The 21,888-nt window shown below is 40.9% G+C and overlaps 1 protein-coding gene across 5 annotated transcripts in view; it reads right to left on the reverse strand.

The window, feature by feature from the left end:
• Positions 1 to 21,888, reverse strand: part of akap6 (A kinase (PRKA) anchor protein 6) — a 410,503-nt gene that overhangs the window by 263,130 nt on the left and 125,485 nt on the right. For all 5 annotated transcript variants that reach the window (XM_043697895.1, XM_043697890.1, XM_043697891.1 and 2 more), the window contains one exon: positions 16,707 to 16,958. In XM_043697895.1, coding sequence (XP_043553830.1) covers positions 16,707 to 16,958 — 252 coding nt within the window. The remainder of the gene's footprint in view (positions 1 to 16,706; positions 16,959 to 21,888) is intronic.

Consider the following 21,888-nt stretch of genomic DNA (forward strand, 5'->3'; position numbering starts at 1 on the left):
ATTATGGAGGCATTGGTGGTGATCTTCCAGGAATTGCTCGAGTTAGGGATGATCTCAGAGGACTGGAAACTGGCTAGTGCAACACTCTCGTTAAGAAGAGAGGAAGGCAGAACTCAGGAAATTATAGGTTGGTCAGCCTGACCTCAGTTGTTGGCAAGACTTTAGAGTCCTTTATTAAGGATGAGTTTGCAGAGTATTTGGAAGTGCATGGTAAAATAAGAATGAGTCAGCATGACTTTATCAAAGGGAGATTATGCCTGACAAATCTGTTAGAATTCTTTGAGGAGGTAATGAGCGAGTTAAACATGGATAGTCAGTGGAAATGATCTATTTGGATCTCCAGAAGTGCCACACAGGAAACTCCAAATAAGACAATAATCAACTGTGTTAGGGGCAAGGTGCTGGTGTAGATAGAGGATTGGAAGAAGGCAGAGAGTGGGGATAAAGTTGTCTTTTTCAAGATGGCAGCCAGTGACTAGTGGAGTTCTGCAGGGTTCATGCTGAGACCACAATTATTGACATTATACAAGTTAATGATCTGCATGATGGAACTGAGGGCACTGTTGCTAAGTTTGCAAATGACATAAAGATAGGTGGAGGGGCAGGTATTGTTGAGAAAGTGGAGAGACTGCAGAAGGACATGGACAGACTGGGAGAGTGGGCGAAGAAGTCACAAATGGAAAACAATGTGGTTAAGTGTGAAGTTATTCACTTCAGTCAGATGAATAGAGGTGTAGGCGGAGGTGAGTACTGCAGATGCTGGAGATTAGAGTCAAGATTAGAGTGGTGCTGGAAAAGCACAGCAGGTCAGGCAGCATCCAAGGAGCAGGAAAATCGACGTTTTGGGCAAAAGCCCTTCATCAGGAATTCCTGATCCTCGGATGCTGCCTGACCTGCTGTGCTTTTCCAGCACCATTCTAATCTCGAATAGAGGTGTAGACTATTTTCTAACTGGGGAATGTCTTCGGAAATCTGAAGCACAAAGGACTTGGGAATCCCAGTCCAGAATTCTCTTAAAGTTAACATATAGGTTCAGTTGGTACTTAGGAAGACAAAGCAATATTATTATTCATTTCAAGAGAGCTGGAAAACAAGAGTAGGGATGTACTGCTGAGGCTGTATAAAAAGGTTTTCAGTAAGGCTGTAAGGTTGCATTAGAAATATTGTGAGCAGTTTTGGGGCCCCATATCAAAGGAAGGATGTGCTGGCATTGGAAGGGGTTCCAGAGGAAGTTTACAAGAATGACCCTGAAAATCCATCCTCCACTACCACCCACTGTCTTCTACATTCCAGCCAGTTCCAAATGGCTAGTTGTCCCTGTATTCCATGCGACTTAATCTTGCTAACGGGTCTACTATGAGGAACCTTGTTGAATGCCTTATTGAAGACCATTTAGATCACGTCCACCACTCTGCCCTCATCAATACTCTTTGTTACTTTTTCAAAAAACTCAATTAAGTAAGTGAGACATGATTTCCCCCACACAGACTCATGTTGACTATCTCTAATGCTTTTTAGTCTGGAGGTTTTAAAACAGACAAACATTTATTCACAAAATTTACAGAATGAAACACATAGAACAAAATATAGAATACCCACAGAACACAGTCTATCCAAACTAGAATTAATTATGCTGTTCCAAAATACGCAACAGTCCCAATAAACAAAACCTTTAAATGTCGCGTAAAACTGAAATAGATGCTTATAGGTCAAAGTTCGAAGAGCAGGAGGAGAGAGAGTTCAGTAACCTGTTTCACACACACAGCTCCTGCTGCACTGAACTGATTAACAACACGAATTCAGCTTCCAGGACTGACCACTCCCCTTTCATTATACAGGTTACTTCTAAAACATGAAAGCTGTGGCCTAAAGTCTCATCTGTTTACTTATAAACAAAAAGGCATCCCAATACCCTTTTCATCTCTGTACCAAGCCAGCCAATTCGGAGCCCGGACTATTTTATGACTCCTCTGAAAAATATCAAGGACATAGTATCCTTGGGAAAAGGAATACTTTTAGAAAAAAGGCCCAGCTTTGTGGCATAATTAAATTTGCAGATGACACCAAAAGTAGAGGTGTAGCAGGCAACAAAGAAGGTTACTCAGAGTACAACGGGACCATGATCAGATGGGCCAATGGGCTGAGGAGTAGCAGGAGTTTAATTTAGATAAATGCAAGGTGTTGCATTTTGGAAAAGTAAATCAGAGCAGGACTTATATTCTTATTGGTAACCTTGAAGTGCAGGTTCATTGTTCCTTGAAAGTGGCGTCTCAGGTAGATAGAATAGTGACATTTAGTATGCTTTCCTTTATTGGCCAGAGCATTGAGTATATGAGTTTGGAGGCCATGTTGCAGCTGTACAGGACATTGGATAGGCCACTTTTGGAATATTGCATGCAATTCCGCTCTCCTTCCTATAGGAAGGATGTTGCGAAACTTGAAAGGGTTCAGAAAAGATTTACAAGGATGTTGCCAAAGTTGGTGGATTTGAGCAATAGGGAGAGGTTAAATAGACTGGGCTGTTTTCCCTGGAGTATCGGAGGCTGAAGGGTGACCTTATAGTGATTTATGAAATCATGAGTGGCATGGATAGCGTAAAGAGACATGTTCTTTTCCCTGAGTTGGGGGGAGTCCAGAACTAGAGGGCATAAGTTTAGGATGAGAAGGGAAAGATTTTGAAGGGACCTAAGGGGTAAATTTTTCACACAAAGAATGGCACGTGTATGGAATGAGTTGCCAGAGAAAGTGGTGGAGGCTGGTACAATTACAACATTTAAAAGACATCTGGATGGGTACAGGAAGGGTTTAGAGGGATATGGGCCAAATGCTGGCAAATGAGAATAGATTTATTTAAGATGTCCGGTCGGCATGGATGAGTTGGACCAAAGGGTCTGTTTCGTGGCTGTATATCTCTATGACTCTATGACTCTAAATGAGGGGCCTGTCATATGAGGAATGGTTGAGGACTTTGGATCTCTGGAAATTTACAGAATACTGAGAGGCCTGGATAGAGTGGATTTGGAGAAGATGTCTCTATTGGTAGGAGAGACAAGGACCTGTGGGCACTGCCGCAGAGCGAAGGGATGACCCTTTAGAACTAAGATGAGAAGGAATTTTTTCAGTCAGTGCATGGTAAATCTGCGGAAGTCATTGCTGCAGAGAGCTATGGAGGCAAAGTAATTGAGTGCATTTAAAACAGAGATAGACAGATTCCTGATTGGTAAAGGGATAAAGGGTAATGTAGAGAAGGCAAGTGAATGGGGTTGAGAAACATAATTGTTGTGATCAAATGGCGGAGCAGACTCAATGTGCTCAATGGCCTAATTCTGCTTCGATGTCTTATAGTCTTATGGCTGAGTGTTGGGACCCTTATTGCTTTTAGTGTTAATTGTGATTTGAACTTCAAATATAGAAAATATGATCAAGCACTTCGTGGATGACACGATAATTGATAGTATGGGAAATAATGAAAATAGCACTAAAGTGCAAGAGGACATCGACAGACCGGTCAACTGGTAACAACAGTGGTAAATGGAATTCAACATAGAAAAGGATGAGGTTGTAGAGACCTAACAAGGGAAGGGATTACACAATAAATGGTAGGACCTTCACAAGTACTGAGATCAGAAGAAACTTGGCATGCATATCCACAGAAAGCTGAAAGTAACAGGGCAAGTTGATAAGGTATTAAGATATTAAGAAGACATATGGGACACTGGTCTTTATTAGTTGAGGCATTGAATGCAAGATCAAGGAAATTGTGCTGAAACTGTATAAAATGCTAGCTAATCCACATGTGGAGTATTGCATGCAGTCATGGTCACCACATTATAGGAAGAATGCAATTGCACTAGAGACAGTGCAGTGGGAATTTATCAGCACACTGCATGGACTGTAGGGTCTAAACTATGAGAAAGTATTAGATAGATTGCAGGTATTTTCCTTGGAGCAGTGAAAGTTAAGAGGGGACTTTACTGAGGTGTATAAGACTATGAGGATAAGGGGTTAGGAAGGCACATTTTCCAATAGTGGAGACGCCAATAACCAGAAAGCATAGATTTTGGCTATGGATCAAAAGCTGGAAAATGGATTAGTACAGTGAGATCGTAGGTGGCTAGCACAGATAATAGACTGAATGGCCTCCTTCTATGCTCTATAAGTTTCTCAGTCCATAAGAATAATTGATTTTTTAGAGCAGGCTCCCATTAGAAATCCACTCCAAGTGAATCCTTAACGTTTCAATGCATTAGTGCCAGATAAGTGTGCTTCAGAGGTTTTCAAAGAACTTCCTTTTACTGGCATCCTGAGCACTTAATCACATGATTTTGAATCCATTTTCAAACTAGCCTGTAATTTATTTTCCTTGAGCTAAGTCTGGAGTTACTTTTAATCTCACATGTTTCAAGATTCCTTAAAAGTTTTGTATAAGTTGTTTCCAATTGTTTACTTGAAATCTGCATTTAAATTTCACATCATGTATTTGATGTACATGCTTGTGATGAGCAGTGGGCATTTTAATCATGTTTGCTTCCACTGTCCTGCAAAACTTGGCAAAGAACAGTGGATGAAGAGAAGAAACATATTTCAGATTCACAGAGAAGTATTGAAAATCATGGAGTAGGATCTTATAGGGGTCTGAATGACGTGGTCTGTAGTGAGACTTACAACAGAATCGCACAAGATGTTCAGCTAGGCCTATCTCGAAGTCAGGAGCATCTCATTCATCTTTGCCAAGCAATGTGATTAGTTTCTCACTAGGTAGTGGAGAGTTGATAATTAAGGGGGATTATTTCCTGTTAGTAGCCCAATTTGCCTCGTTAATATTTCGCTTTCTATCTCACCAAACATGCCAGACAAGCTAGACAGTGAGAGCATTTGACATGGGAAAACAGAGCAGCTAAGCGGAGAATTCAGCTCACCGCCTACTCCATGCTGTGTGGAACCAAACAGAATCTCAGGGCATGATTAACAGGCATCAGTAACCGTTGACATCCAGCATCTGCCAACCCCTCACAGCCATAATGGCACCACTCTGTTCTACTTCAGGCTGTTTAGGAAGCAATACCTGCATTGGAGGGTGTACCAGCAACTCATATTGACAGGCTGTGCAGGGATACTTTGCACACAAAGGCATGCACCCAGTTCACACATTAGAACAGGTTGTATCTCAGGGCTGTTTGCTTGCTCTCTTAGTCTTTGCACACTTAGTTCCTAACTGTTTGCTTACAGGATCCTTGTCTTGCCTTGCCTGCTCGTGCATTCAGCCAGAGCCAAAGGCTATCAGTACTGCTATGTTGACAAGCTCTTTTATGCTGACACACTGATTAGCTACTTGCTATGTTTGACAGGGTGGACTTTTTCATGTATGGATACCCTGAGACTTCAATCTAAAACTGACAGCTGCTCGTGCAGCAAGCACACTGCACAGTCTAATCAAGAGGATGGCTGGTCTCCATGTGGGGGTCCCAGTATGGTCAGTCACAGGCACAGACCGCTCTCGATCTAGAGGCTTGGCATTGTTTAGTTGCCTTGTTGGGATGCTCACGGTCAGAAAATCAGTCTGTCTACAATGCAGGGATGGGGCAGCATTCAGTCCTGCAGGAATACAAATATGGGGATCTACCTGTTGATTGATCATTAGAGTGCATGGGTAAACTGTAGAGCAACAGAGGGATCACTGCAAAAAGGGATAGGGAAGACAAGGCTGGTGCGGAGGGAGGGGAAAGCAGAGGCATTTGCAGAGGTGGGGACTAGGACAGTGATGGAGGACAATTTCCAGGTATGTGAAGGTTATGCAAAATTGGAGGGCATGATCAGCTAAGGAAGAGGTATTAGTGGCAGTGACCACGACCTCCCTACAGGGAGAACATAGAGGAGCAGGACAGGCTTTGTTAAGTTGTAATGATGGGATCCTTGAAGCAGGGAGGACAATTGTAGAAGTTCAATATGGTGTCCACATGGGGGTATGAGTTGTTGGGATAGTTCGAGACAAAAAGGGACATAGTGGCTCTGTGGGGATCCTGGTGATGCAGATGCAGAGGGTGTTCACTGTGAGCTGTGTTCCCTGCCATCACTCACCATTTTCTAGATGTGAGGTGCTTTGGGAAATTGGCTGGGACAATGCCCAGGGTGAATGGAGACAGTGTCAGATTGATGGGCAGAAGTTGAAGTTCCCCATCTGCTGCACACCAGGACATTGAAGGAACAAATATCTAAAACAGCTGTTTAAAAAATGCAGCTACATTTAATTTTACATTTCATTGCCTATTTCCTGTGCATGCAGAGTGAAGCTACTAAGGTGTCAAAGGCAATTTGCACCACGCTCTTGATACTTGCAAATTGAAAATTAACGTCTCAATAATGGTGAAGTTAGCAGTAATGACGTTAAGTATGACCGGTGCTGGCCAAATGTGAACCATTATTCGTGCAACTTTGAAGAGTGCCCTGGGAGGTGGAGACCATCACTTCATCATCTGTCATGTAGGTTTAATGATGGTCTGTACTGAATGCAGAGAGAAGTTGACTGGGAGGGGAAGGGTTGTGGAATGCTGAAGGCTCCTCCTTTTGCTGGAATATGTTGGTCACTTAACTGGCGTGGCCCCTAAATCAGGTTGGTGCTGAATGAATGATATAGACATGGTCCTGGTTATTGGGATGCAATGGGTGACACTGTCTGGAGGAGTGTGTTCAGCCCTTGGCTGCAGATTTTGCCAACAAAGACTCTTCGAACACCTAAAAACCACTTTCACTCCTTGTGTTCCCAATGTAAGTCATTTCATTCGAGCGTCCGGTGCCCTGCTACTGATGGGATGTTGGTTATTGTGGCTGTCTTCTTTAGAAGGTGACAGCAGATGGAGGTGGAGCAAAGCCGACGGCAAACCCAGGGCCAGCATCAGATCATTGTGGAGATTGAAGAGGACCCAGCTCAGGGAGAGGGTGCTGCTGCAGGCCCTTCAGAATGTATGGTATGGGGGAGACAACCCCCCCTCCTCCCCCCCCAACTCCAGTGATTCCTTAAAGATCACCAATGTCTACACAATATCCTTAGCCATGTCGTTCAGAATCCTGGCAAGTAGCCCAACCAGTCTGGGTAATTTACTTAACTTTCAAGCTTTCAGACTCCCAAATATCTTCTCCTTAGTCATGACCATTACATTTGCTTCTGCCCCTGGGCTCTCTTGAAGTTTTGGTCTGTGGTCGATGTCTTCCACCAAGAATACTGATGCAAAGTATCTTTACAGTTCCTCTGCATTTCCTTGTTAATACTTCTCCAGACTCATTTCCCAGTGGTCCAATGTCCATCCTTGCCTATTTTAAACATCTATAAAAACTGTTGCAATCTTCTTTTATATAATGAAATAGCTTACTCTTATATTCATCTTCTCCCCACTTCTGCCTTTCTAGTTGTTCTCTATTGGTTTTTAAAGGCTTCCCAATCTTCTTGTTTCCTACTAATCTTGACCACATTTTATGCTTTTTCTTTTGTTTTTATGCTGTCCCTGACTTCCCTTATCAGTCATGGTTGCCCCCCTTCTTCCTTGGGGTGAATTTCTATTGTATCTTCTAAATTACACCCAGAAACACCTGCCATAGATGCTCTACTGCCTTCCCTGCTCGGCTTCTTTACCAATCAACTCTGGCCAGCTCCTCTCTCTTGCCTTTGTCATTATCTTCACTCAATTGTAATACCATCACACCTGATTCTAGATTCTCCCTCTCAAACTGCAGGGTGAATTCTATCATATAGTGATCACTGCCCCCTAGCGGTTCCTTCATGTTAAGCTTCCTCATCAAATCTCCCTCAGTACTCATCACTAAATTCAGAATTGCTTGTTTTCTAGTCAGCTCTACCACAAGCTGCTCGAAAAAAATCTTGTCGACATTCCATGAATTTCTTTTCTTGGGATCTGCTACAAACCTGATTTTCCAAGTCCATCTACATACTGAAGTGCTTCATGATTATTGTAGTAGTGCTTTTCTTACATTCCTTTCCTATATCCTGGTTTATTTTCTTCCCCACATTCTGACTACTCTTAGGAAACCTGTACTTAACTCCTAACAGGGTATTTTATCCTTTGCAGTTCCTCAACTCTGCCCACATAGATTCTACACCTTTCAACCTTTTATTATTTCTTGCCATTGATATAATTTCATTTCTTACTAACAAGGCAATTTCATCCCTCTGCCCATCTGTCTGTGTTTTTTTGATAGGACTCATATCCTTGAATGTTTAGTTCTTAGCCCTGATCCCCTTGCAGCCACTTCTCTGTGATACCCACAACATCGTACCAGTCAATTTCAATCTGTGTGACAAGCTCATTGACTTTGTTTTATAGACACCCTTAGGCCTGTATTGACTGCCCTCCCTTCTCATAGTTGTCCCCTTTTTTGGTGTGCCTGTAGTTAGATTTCTGACCCTTTCCAGATTCCTTGTCCTATTATCTGTTCTGCAAACTTTAATAACCTCTACTGAGCCTTTCCCGACCTTTAACTAGAGTAAAGACTACCCCTTTTATTATTTCTGTGAGAATCTGGGCCCCAGATGAGTTCAAATGGAGCCCATCCCAATGGTATAGTTCTCTCCTGTCTCAATACTGATGTCAGTGCCCCAAGAAATGGAACCTCACATTCCCACACCACTCCTTTAGCCATGTGTTTACTTCCATAACTTTCTTATCTCTTTGCTAATTTGCATGTGGTTTGGGTAATAATCCAGAGATTACCACTTTAGAGATCCTTTTATTAAATTTTGTCCTTAATCCCTGAAATTCCCGAAACAGGACCTCTTGCCTACTTGTGTCTGTTGTTGGTATTAACACAGACCATGACAATTGGCTCCTCCCCCGTCTTCTCCAGTATCCTTTCAAGCCAACTCGAGATGTCCTTCACCATGGTATCTTAGTGGTTGGATTAACAGCCGGGAGGCAGAAATTTAAGTTAAAGGGTCGAAGATTTAAAGGAAATTTTGAGGTTTTTCACCCAGAGGATGGAGATGTATCTGGAGTGCCTGAAATGGTGGTAGACATGGGAACCTTCACAACATTTAGACGAACACATGAAATGCCATAGTGCACACTTTACAGGACAAATGTTGGAAAATGGGATAAGAACTGTTGGGAGTTTTATGATCAGCGCAGACACAATGAACTGAAGGGTCTCTTTCCGTGCTATAAAACTCGATGACTCTAAAATCAAGTCTCATTTGATTTTAGGATTTATCTATGGTTTACTACTAAAATTGTTCATTATTTTCTCAGTCAGTGATACATAAATTTCCAAAAGAAATGGCAACTACAATTAATTAATTGGATATCTAATTAGATCTGGTTTCTCTTGCCAACAGTGCTGACTCATCGCTATTCAATTTCAGCTGGTATAAATAGGCACGAAGCATGAAGTAAGTACGAAGATAGCAGCTTCTTGCTTAGTGCAAGTCAAGACAGAATATGAGCTTGGGAACTGTATGATTCATCTGGCAAGGGCAATGTTATCTGGACACTTAGTTCCAATTGACAGTCTCACCCATTAGGCTAGGTCTTTGAAGTTTGTCAGGGGAGTGTAACTATGAGGAAAGTAGGTATGGGAATCCAGAGGTAGCAATGGAGGGGCTTCAGACCTTGCAATTCTCTAACAGGTTTGAGCTTTTTGCAGCTTTGTGAGAACAAGAGTAGGAAACGTAGGAAGGATGAGTAGACTGATGATGGCATGATGCAAGTGCTGGATGAGCTAAAAGAAATGTAATTTTCAAAGATTACAGTATAGTTAGTGAGATAGATAGATACGTTCTCTGTAGCCAAAGTTGTTTTATCTGCCCCATGTCAGGATTAAGGGCATCCCTGCAAGGTAGGATCGAACTTGGAGTGGGAATGGAAGTATCCATGGGAAATGGGGTTAGAAGAGTTAGATGGTTGATGACCAGACATAATGGGCCAAAGGGCCACTTTCTGTGCTGTAAAACTCTGATACTCAATCTAAAGTCTAGTCGAAGTGGTTTTTAACATTTGTCTATAATTTTGTTCAAGTTAAGTGTTTTATTTTCAGTCAAAGCCAAAGAGAAATAAACTCATGACAGGAGAATCAACTCCCATTAGCGAAGATGCTAAGAAATAGGAACAGGAGTAGGCCATTCAGCCCTTCCAGCTCTGCCATTCAATAGGATGGTGGCTGATGCAATATTCCTCACATCCACTTTCCTGTGTTTTCCAATAACCCTCAATTCCCTGACTGATCAAGAATCTGCCTCTGCCTTCAACATACACAAGGACTCTGACGCCACAGCTCTCCGTGGCAAAGAGCTCCAAAGACTCTCGACCCTCTGAGGCAAAAACTTCTTCCTCATTTGGTGCCTCTTTGTTCTGAGACAATGCCATCTGGTCCTAGATGTTCCCATGAGGGCGACACACTCTCAGTGCTTACCTAGGCGAAAGTAAGGACTGCAGATGCTGGAGATTGAGTCAAGAGTGTGGTACTGGAAAAGCACAGTTGTTCAGGCAGCATCTGAGGACCAGGAGAATCAATGTTTCATCAAGCTCCTTAAAAATCCAAAACATTTCAATGAGATCATCTCTCATTCTTCTACACTCCAGTATGTACAGTGCCAACCTGTTTAGTATTTGCTCAGAAGACAATCCCTCCATACAAGGGATCTTCTTAGTGAATCTTGTCTGAACCACCTCCAATGAGATTATATTTTTCCATGAATGAAGAGACCAAAACAGCTCACAGTACACCAGTACCTTGCATAGTAGTAGTAGTATGACTCCCCTACTCTTATACTCCGAGCCCTCTGAAATATTCCATTAGCCACCTTGATTGATTCCATTAGCCTTCCATCAGTCACTTGCTGCACTTTTGTGCTAGCTTTCTGTGTTTTGTGCACAAGTCCATTTGGGTTGCAACTTTCTGTAGTTTTTCTTCATTTCAAAATACTTTGTCCTATGGTTTTCCCTTCCAAAATGAACAACTCCAAACTATCTTCCGTTTGCCAACTTTTCACCCACTGACTTAATCTATCAATATCTCTCTGTAAATTGTTTGCATCCCTTTGTAGCCTGCTATTCCAATAACTTTAGTCATTTGCAAATTTGGCTACAGTACATTCACTTGCTTTCTCTGTTAATTAATATATATGAATATGCATTGTAAACAGTTGTAGTCCATGACTGAACCATATGGAATTCCATTTGTCACAGATCACCAACTGAAAAAGAATCTCTTATCCCCACTCACTGTTTCCTGTTCATTAGCTAATTCTCTATCCATGCCAATATACTACCTATAACAGCGTGGGCTCTTAACTTATGAGTTATTTTTGTGAAGTGTCTTTCTGAACTCCTTATGGAAGTACTCTCTAGCCATTCTGGTTGAGAGTTTTTTGAAAAGTTCTAATAAATTATTAAGACACAATTTCCCCTTCATGAAGCCATGCTGACTCTGCTTGATTACATAGAACATAGACCATTACAGCGCAGTTCAGGCCCTTCGGCCCTCGATGTTGCACCGACCTGTGAAACCAATCTGAAGCCCATCTGACCTACACTATCCCATTTTCATTCATATGCCTATCTAATGACCATAAGTGTCCTTAAAATTAGTGAATCTACTACTGTTGCAGGCAGGCCATTTCACGCCCCAACTACTTTCTGAGTAAAGAAACTACCTTTGATATCTTCAAATATCTATCACTCCTCAATATAAAGCTATGTCCCCTCATGCTAGCCATCACCATCCGAGGAAAAAGGCTCTCCCTGTCCATCCTATCTGACCCTCTGATTATCTTATATGTCTCAATTAAGTCACCTCTCAACTTTCTTCTCTCTAACGAAAACAGCCTCAAATCCCTCAGCCTTTCCCCATAAGACCTTCCTTCCATACCAGGCAATATCCTAGTAAACCTTCTCTGAACCCTTTCCAAAGTTTTCACATCCTTCCTATAATGCGTGACCAGAACTGTACACAATATTCCAGGTGCAGCCGCACTAGAGTTTTGTACAGTTGCAGCATGACATTGTGGCTCCAAAATTCAATCCCTCCACCAAGAAAGCTAAAACACTGTATGCCTTTTTAATAACCCTCTATCTGGATGACAACTTTTAAGGATCTCTGTACATGGATACTGAGATATCTCTGCTCATCTACACTGCCAAGAATCTTACCATTAGCCTGGTACTCATTATTCCTGTTACTCTTCCCAAAGTGAATCACCGCACACTTTTCCACATTAAACTCCATTTGCCACCTCTCAGCCCAGCTCTGCAGTTTATCTATGTCCCTCTGTAACCTACAACATCCTTCGTCACGATCCACAACTCTATCAGCCTTAATGTCATCCACAAATTTATTAACCAATCCTTCTACCCCCTCATCTAGGTCACTTATAAAAATGACAAACAGCAGAGGCCCTAGAACAGATCCTGGCGGTATATTACTAGTAACTGAACTCCAAGATGAATATTTTACATCAACCACCAATCTCTGTATTCTTTCAGCTAGCCACTTTCTGATCCAAATAGCTAAATCATCCTCGATTCCATGCCTCCATATTTTGTGCAATAGCCTACCTTGAAGAACCATAATAAACACCTTACTGAAATCCATATGCACCACATCAACCATTTTACCCTCATCCACCTCTTTGGTCACCATCTCAAAGAACCCAATAAGGTTTGTGAGGCACAATCTACCCTTCACAAAACCATGTTGACTATCCCTAATCAACTTATTCCTTTCTAGATGGTTATAAATCTTATCTCTTATAACCCTTTCCAACACTTTACCCACAACAGAAGTAAAGCTCACTGGTCTATAATTTCCTGGGTTGTCTCTACTCCCCTTCTTAAATAAGGGACAACATTTGCTATCCTCCAATCTTCTGGCACTATTTCAGTAGACAATGAAAACATAAAGATCAAAGTCAAAGGCTCTGCAATCTCCTCCCTAGCTTCCCAGAGAATCCTAGGATAAATCCCATCTGACCCAGGGGGCTTATCTACCTTTACACTTTCCAGAATTGATAACACCTCCTCGTTGTGAACCTCAATCCCATTTAGTCTAATAGCCTGTATCTCAGTATCCTCCTCGAAAACATTGTTGTTTTCTAGTGTGAATACTGACAAAAAATATTCATTTAGCACTTCCCTTATCTCCTCTGACTCCACCCACAATTTCCCACTATTAGCCTTGATTGGTCCTAATCTTACTGATATGCCTGATATACCTATAGAAAGCCTTAGGGTTTTCCTTGATCCTATTCACCAATGACTTCTCATGTCCCTTCCTGTCTCTTCTTAGCTCTCTCTTTAGATATTTCCTGGCTACCTTGTAATTCTCAAGTGCCCTAACTGAGCCATCACATCTCATCGTAACATAAGCCTTCTTCTTCCTCTTGACAAGAGATTCAACTTCCTTAGTAAACCATGGCTCCCGCACTCAACAACTTCCTCCCTCCTGACAGGTACATACTTATCAAGGATCCACAGTAGCTGATCCTTGAATAAGCTCCACATTTCTTCTGTTGGTAAATCCTTAATAATTAATTGCAATGTTTTTCCAACAATAGGGAAGGGGTGGTGGTGTTAGGATAATTGGTCTATAGCTACCTGCTTTTTGCCTCCCTCCCTTTTTGACTAGGAGTGTCATATTGACAGTTTTCCAATCCTATGATACTTTTCCAGGATCCAAGGATTTTTGCAAAATTATAACCAATGCATCTACCATCTCTGTAGATACCTCTTTTAGGATCCTACAATATAAGGGGATTTATCTGCCTTTCGCTCCATAAGTTTGTCTTGTTAATTGAGTATTTGATTTAAGCTGGTTTCTCCTGCTAACTGTGCTGATACGTCATGGTAGAATTTCTATGGCACAGGTAGAACTAAGGAAGACATTCTGCTGATGGAACATGAACAGGTAATGGCTAGATCACAGTTGATATTGTGGCTCAAAGATTGATGTGGAAGAAATGGGTTTTCGTTCTTGGTGTAGATGAACTCGCACCAGAGAAAGTGAGAATTGTACTATTGGAAAGATATTTACTTGAAAATGCACTGTTACTAGTGTCTTGGGAAATTCTATCATTATGGTTGTTAGAGAAGGTTTTAAATTAAATGGTTAGGGGAGATATGTGGAGGCAAGGTTAACATGAAGGAAGATTTAGAAAGTTAAAGTAAAAGCACAATGAAATTGTGTAGGATACTGATACAGTTAAGGATAACCAGGTGTAACAGGAAGGAACAATGCTTACAAAGTGAAGAACAAGAAAATAAAGGTCAGAGTAAACAAAAAACAGTATGAGGCCAAAATTAAAGGCTCCTTATCTGATCACTCAGCATTTGTAACAAGATGAATGAATTGATAGCATGAATAATGCAAATTAATATGATATAGTAACCATACAGAGACATGACTGCAATGTGCACATGGCTGGAGACTTGAATACTTAAATATATTACAACAGTTGTAAATTTCATCAACCAAATTTTTAAATTCTAACATTTGATTGTTATGCCTGCAGCCTTTTAGATCAAAATGATTTTTAAAGATGGAAGAAACAAGGACCTAAAATGATTACGGTGTCAGTTTCATGTGACCCATGGAAATAAACAAGGCCATTTGCATTACCACTTTTATCTGAAGACATTGAAATTAATCAACTGAGTCAGCATCAAGAAATGTAATCCCCTGTTTAATTCACAGTTGCATAATAATTTCACATTGGGAAATGAAAGGCTCACCTGCCAGTTAGCCAACTTGGAAAGACAATGTAGCTAGATTCAAGAATACAAACAAAATTACACTTCAACAGCTGCTTTTGAGAGCAGAAGACGGAAAAGGAAAAGGAGATTTGAATGCAAGAAATGAAAGACTCTCTCTCTCTCCCTACCTCGTTCTCTCATCATCTCAGAATATAGCAACCAATAAAAAAGCAAATTGGGGAAAGCAGCCATTCACCGACAATTCAAAGATATCTAGCGGTTTTGTACCTGCGGAGGATACATGCCAATCATTAAACAATTGTGGTTTACTTTAAGAATCTCAAAGACCCTAAGGACTTATTTGATTGTATTGCTTTTATTTTCTGTAACAATACTAATTACTCTCTCTCTTAAATTTATTACCTGTGTTTTTTAATTTTGCATTATTAATTTTTTTCCTCAGTGTTAGTAGATGATCATTTTCACCTTTCTTGACTCATAAAAACCTTGGTTATTGGTTTCTTAATTTTCTAGTGAACCATATTTTAGCTTTGTGCTCTGAAGAAAAAGAAACATTTGTTGCAAACAACGGAGACAGGGTTAAAATGGGATAAATGGACATTTTTCATGTTGGTAAACTGTAACTAGTGGAGTGAAACAGGAATAATTTCTGGGGTCTCAATGCGGCAAATGCTGAAAGAATGTTTCCCTTTGTGGGGGAATTGTAGAACTCGGGAGCACCATTTAAAATAAAGGACTTCCAGTTAAGGCAGTGATGAGGTGGAATTTTTTCTTAATTCATATTTGGAATTCTTTTTCCCAGCAAGCAATAAAGGCTGGGACTCCTAATATATTCAAAGTCACATTAGAAAGATTTTTGATTGATAAGTAAATTAAGAGTTATAAGAACAGTCAGGGAAGTGTCATTCAGACCACAATCAATCTTGAATATAATAAACAGTTTTGTTCTCTATATTAAGGAAATGTTAATGTATTGGAGAAAGTTCAGAATCAGTTCAATGGCTTGATCCCTGAAACAAGCTTGTTGTCTTATGAGGACACATCAAAGAGGCTGGGCTTATTTCTGTAATTTAGAAGAATGAGGCCTGACTTGATTGAAGTGTATAGATTCCAAATGATGTTGACAAGTTGGACATGGAAAGGAAGCTTCCGCTTATGGGTCAATCCTATTATTTGGGTCACCCTTTCAGGACAGAGATGAGGTGATTTTTTTAATCTCTGAGGGGTGTGTAGCTTTGGAACTCTCTAGTCGGGGTGGTGTCATTGAATACTTTCAAGAAATAGGTGGATAGATTGCTGTTGGAAATTGAAACAAGAGGAAACAAGTTATGACCTTATTGAATGGAAGAGCAGTTTTGAGGGGTTGAATGGTCTACTTCTGCTCCTATTTTGTAAATTTATATTATTTGTGATAGCAACAACTTTCAGCTTCCAGGAGAGGTTAGGGGGTAACTTTGACCTTCTCACCTGGGCAGGTAACAAATGAAACAGATCAGTTATCTGTTGTAACGTCTAACTGGTTTTCAGCATATTAAAATAAATGAAGGTAAACATTACCCGAGCGCTTTTTGTTTTTAAAATGGATATGTCAGTTTATATAGGGAAAAGGATCAACGTTTTATTTCAAGATGGATTGTCTTCTAGTTTAGGGAGAAGAACATCCAAGTTGAAAAATATTATTTCCAATCCAATGTCATGACAATTAAATAGTACATTGATAGTTACCTGATGTATTGCATTATTATGACCAGTATAAAGTTACACATGAATCATAGCTATTTTTTTCCCATTTATTTAATGCCAAACCCTTTCGAAGTGGTTATGTACAGTATATGTCCATATCCCTGATCCTCCGATACAACTTGGTACTGTACATAATTAAACTTTATATGTTAAACTTACTCCAAGGAGGATTAAAACAACGTAAATCTCCTCCTTCTTCAGAGAAGGGAAACACCCTCTGAAGTGGATTAAAAGCCCAGAATTTCTTACCTCTTTTCTGTCCTCCCCGAAAGCCTGAAGAATATCAGTCTGCCTTGTGTAGTTTCCGTTTGAATCCTGAAGACCCTGAAGAATTCGCTCACGAAGCACAAGGACTGACACACGTAGCTGGTGCCACAAAAGTTGAACAGTGTGGATGTCCACAAGGATATTGACTGAGTAAGAGAGAAGCTTCAGTGAAATTTCTGTCTCCAGCAGGGCATGGATCAGCTCCACATGATCTGAAATATCTTCACAAATATCCTGCAGGGAGAGAAAGAAGATAGCTTACAGAATCTCATTGCCAATAGTCGGATCCTCATCAATTTTTCATGGACCTTTCTCTTTAAGGTAGACTTGTGTGATTATTGTGAGAAAAGGTCTGTCATTGAACTTTTGGGAAGTTAATATCTTCACTGAAATCAGGGACTTCTACATTTTTGCAAAATCCTTTTTTTTTTCATTGACGCTTGGATTTCATATAATTAATGGGTGCTGCAGTTGTGATGTTCTATTTTTGATGGAAATCCTAATCTATTGGAATTTTAATCTTTTTTTCATTGTTATATTGTTTCAGAATGCACTTATATAGTAGAGTGAGTGTTTATTCCTGTGCCTGCTTCTCTGAAACTTTAAAAGCTAAATTTCAGAATCATTTAAATTATCCTTAGACTTGTACTATATGATTCATAAAAATTGAGATGCAGTTTTCCATGTATGCATGCAATTGCAGTGTGCCTGTAGAAGCAGTTTCCTCAACACATTCTTGATATTGGTTATATGATGGGAGGGGGTTCAGAGCCCAGCAGAGCTTCCTAGCCCACAGGATGGACAATCAATTCGACTCATTACAAGCCTTGACAAAGGCAGTTAAGGAAAAAGATGGTAGCAGGTAGAGGTAGTCATTCAGCTGCACATGCCACAGGGTTAGCGTTCCTAGCAGCCAAGGGCTACTCTGTCAACGGGCTATTTTCCTTACTGCCATTCCCCTTACTCCATTCTCACCCACTGATGTACTGATTGCCTTTTCTACAGCACCTTTCTTCTCATTTATCCATCACTTACTGCTCTTAGACTCTTATTTTCCCTCTAACTTTGTGAGCCTACCCATTCGGAAGGAAGTCTGGCTTGTGCTAATTATGGGATCACATCCATCCAAATCCTGGCATTAAATTTTCACGGATCCTATCAAAAGAAGATCAATAATTTGATCAGTCTTTGCCAAATGAATTTGACATTTTACATCAGTTTAATGATTGTCTATTCCAACCAGTGGTGTATCTGGGATCAAGGAATAGAGCTGACTCCAGAAAATGTAGTTATGTATCTTCCATTTTCAAAATGATTCTCTTCAAAGGACCTACAGTAAAGTTAAGCCAAGGACAATAAAAAATGCTGCCCATGAGTTGATTTTGAGGCTACAAGTAAGGGTGATTTGCATTCTGTTATCAGTTGTATTTCACGCCACTATGTTTCAATTTTAATAGCACTGTCTCACTACTTTTTCCGAAGAAAGTATCCTTTGTAGCAAGCACATGCAATTGATGATGTGAATCACTTTACTGGTCAAACTCATTCAATAAAGACTGCTCAAGTCATTGATCTCCTTTTGATGGGATATGTGAAAATTTAACACCTGGGTTTTCATGTTGATGAAGTGCTTCTTAAGTATTGCAAAAATACGATTGAGAATATCCAATTTCCAAACACGGCCCCTATCACTTTCATGGGTGTGGGTCACGTTTCCCACCTTCGTGTTTCACAGAGGTATCATTTCAACTGACTCTACTCACAGGTATGATTGAAAGGAAATTTGCATCTTTGTGTGGACAATTGTTTAAATTGTAGTGTGTTCTGATGACTCTATTGGGACTGACGTGCATATGAAAATTACACAGCTGTCACTGGTCAGCATTGGTGTTTGAATACAGTTTGAGAGTCTGAAAAGTAGGATTCTGGATCATCTCTATAACTTCTATTAACTGCAAATCACAAGTTATGTCTGAAATTGGTCTGCTTTTCTTCCCTGAGCCCTTTTTATTGCTATATTGTCACTGAAGTAATTGTGAGTGATATTTTGCTTTAAAACTCCATAACTTTTCTCTCAATTTGTGATCTTCATTCTCAACAGCTCTTTCATTTAGTTCAATGCAATCAGCGCTTGTGAATTTTGAATTCAAAGTATATACACGTTATTACACATTAACTATAATGCACATTTTATATCCTCAGCACTTAAGTAGGCTGTGCATATTTCGGGAGAAAGTGAGGACTTCAGATGCTGGAGATCAGAGTTGAAAGATGTGGTGCTGGGCAAGCACAGCAGGTCAGGCAGCATCTGAAGAGCAGGAGAATCGATGATTTGAGCATAAGCTCTTCATCAGGAATGAAGCTTGTGGGCCAAGGGGGTGGAGAGATAAATGGGAAGGATCTGGGAATGCAATAGGTCAATGAAGGTGGGATGAAGATGATAGGTCGGAGATGAGGGTGGAGCAGATAGGTGGGAGCAACTTATGCTCAAAACATCGATTCTCCTGCTCCTCAGATACTGCCTGACCGGCTGTGTTTTTCAGTAGCACACCCTTCAACTGTGCATATTTCAGTAAAACCAATATATTCATGTACTCCGGCAAGAGGACACTACTTTGACACAGAGTTCTTTAATTAAATCACAGATGATATCAGAAAATCCAGTGGCCAGAATATTATTTTTTTATTGATAATTACCACTTCCCTTTGTATGTTAAATGTGACAGCATAAATATACTACAAATTCAAGCTTTCCGGTCTCTTTCACTATGCTATTGGGTTTTCACCCTCCTTGAAATGCTTTATTTGTACCCTAGGCAGAAGTGGATACTGCAGATGCTAGAAATCAGAGTCTAGATTAGAGTGGTGCTGGAAAAGCACAGCAGATCAGGCAGGATCTGAGGAGCAGGAAAATCGATGTTTCGGGCAAAAGCCCTTCATCAAGGAATGACGGCAGGGAGCCTGCAGGATGGAGAGATAAATGAGAGGGGGTGGGGCTGGGGAGAAGGTAGCCAAGAGTACAATAGGTGTATGGAGGTGGGGCTGAAGGTGATAGGTCAGAGAGGAGGGTGGAGTGGATAGATGGGAAGTAAGATTGGCAGGTGGATGGTGGTGAGCTGGAAGGTTGAAACTGGGATAAGGTGGGGGTAGGGGAAATGAGGAAACTGGTGAAGTCCACATTGATGCTCTGGGGTTGAAGTGTTCCAAGGCGGAAGATGAGGCGTTCTTCCTCCAGACGTTGGATGGTGAAGGAGTAGTGGTGGAGGAGGCCCAGGACCTGCATGTCCTTGACAGAGTGGGAGATGATGATTAGATGACATTAGATGATGATGATGACATTACAGTGTGGAAACAGGCCCTTTGGCCCAACAAGTCCACACCGACCCGCCGAAGCGAAACCCACCCATACCCCCTACATTTACCCCTTTACCTAACACTACGGGCAATTTAGTATGACCAATTCACCTGACCTGCACATCTTTGGACTGTGGGAGGAAACCGGAGCACCCGGAGGAAACCCACGCAGACACGGGGAGAACGTGCAAACTCCACACAGTCAGTCGCCTGAGTTGGGAATTGAACCCGGGTCTCAGGCGCTGTGAGTCAGCAGTGCTAACCACTGTGCCACCGTGCCGCCCACCAAGGAGGGGGAGTTGAAATGTTGGTCCACGGGGCGGTGGGGTTGATTGGTTCGGGTGTCCCAGAGATGTTACCTAAAGCGCTCTGTGAGAAGGCATCCAGTCTCCCCAATGTGGAGGAGACCGCATCAGGAGCAACGGATGTATCCTAAGCTGAGCATCAAATCTAGGCACTTATAGCCCATCAGCAGATGGTCTGGCATTTCCTCCACTCTACATTACCATTCAGCCAAGGGATCTACTCTGATTCAATGAAGACAGCAGGGGAGGATGTCAGGAGAAGTGCCCAAGAACACCTAAACATGAGGTATCACACCAGTGAAGCTACAACAAAGACTATTTGCCAGCCAGATAATGGATAAAGAATGCAATAAACAACCAAGAAATCCCACAATCCGGTCAAACCTCTGCAGTTCTGCAACATCAGTTGTGAATTTGGTGGACAGTTGAATATCTAACTGGAGGAAAAGACTACAAATATCCTCATCCTTAATGATGGGGAAATCCAGCTCATCAGGGAACAAAAAACAAGGCTGAAGCATTTTTAAGTATCTTCATATTTAAGTACCACACAGATGGGTCATGGATGGATCCACAAAAAGATCAGCCATGATCTTATTGAATAGTGGAAAAGGCTTGACGCCAGAGAGCCTACTCTTGCTCCTATTTCTCATATTCTTAAGTTCTTATGTCTGTTTCTGGGAACGCAAGCGTGTGACACATGACATGTAAAGATTGGACTTAGAAAGACCAGATATCAACATTGTGGAGTTGTGTGGATAGCCAGGGTATCCTCAGGAAAAGCAAGGTATTACTTTATATATGGTCCTGAGAAACGTTTGGGTTGTGGTCAGGTACTCTTTAAGTGAAGCATGGGATTGTTAAAAAGTAGGCATGAATGTACGTAAAAAGTGCATTAACTCATTGGAACTGTAAAGCTCCACAGAATCATAAGCAAAATTCAAAAATGTCAAAATGAGCTATCAAAAGAGTCAAGAGGAACTTTCTAAAAGATTTTAAGAGAAACTGCCAAAAGATCCAACAGGAACTGTCAGAATCAACTCCAAATGTGTTAAAAAGAACAGTCAAAGGAAGCTGCCAAGGAATTTAAAATTTCTGCTTTTCAAATATTTGCAAAAGAAAATTTTTAAAGTGCAATAAAAATCTTGCATGACTGATTTTACAATCTTTAATTACCACAGTATCGTGTCTGCTATTTCATAGTTTGGCTGACACACCAAAGTCATTATAGACTGTTTATAGTTGGACTCTGAATTTTGATATGCATTTGAATGAAATGTTTGTTGTTATTATGGATTATAGGGTTGAAAGAAGGTAAATCTAATGAATGAAGTCTTGTAAATGAGTATTCTTTTTAAAAGAAATAATGTCTACAATAGGTACTTAGTTCTTTATTTTAATTAATCTCAGCATAGGTCCTGAGGTCTGCTCAGCATGGATATTGACTTAGTTATCATGGTAGGAGTAAGAGTAAAAGGTAGTGGATGGGAGGGTATGGCTTAGTG

The sequence above is a fragment of the Chiloscyllium plagiosum genome, chromosome 10 (genome assembly GCF_004010195.1).
Source record: "Chiloscyllium plagiosum isolate BGI_BamShark_2017 chromosome 10, ASM401019v2, whole genome shotgun sequence".
In the NCBI taxonomy this organism is placed as follows: Eukaryota; Metazoa; Chordata; class Chondrichthyes; order Orectolobiformes; family Hemiscylliidae; genus Chiloscyllium; species Chiloscyllium plagiosum.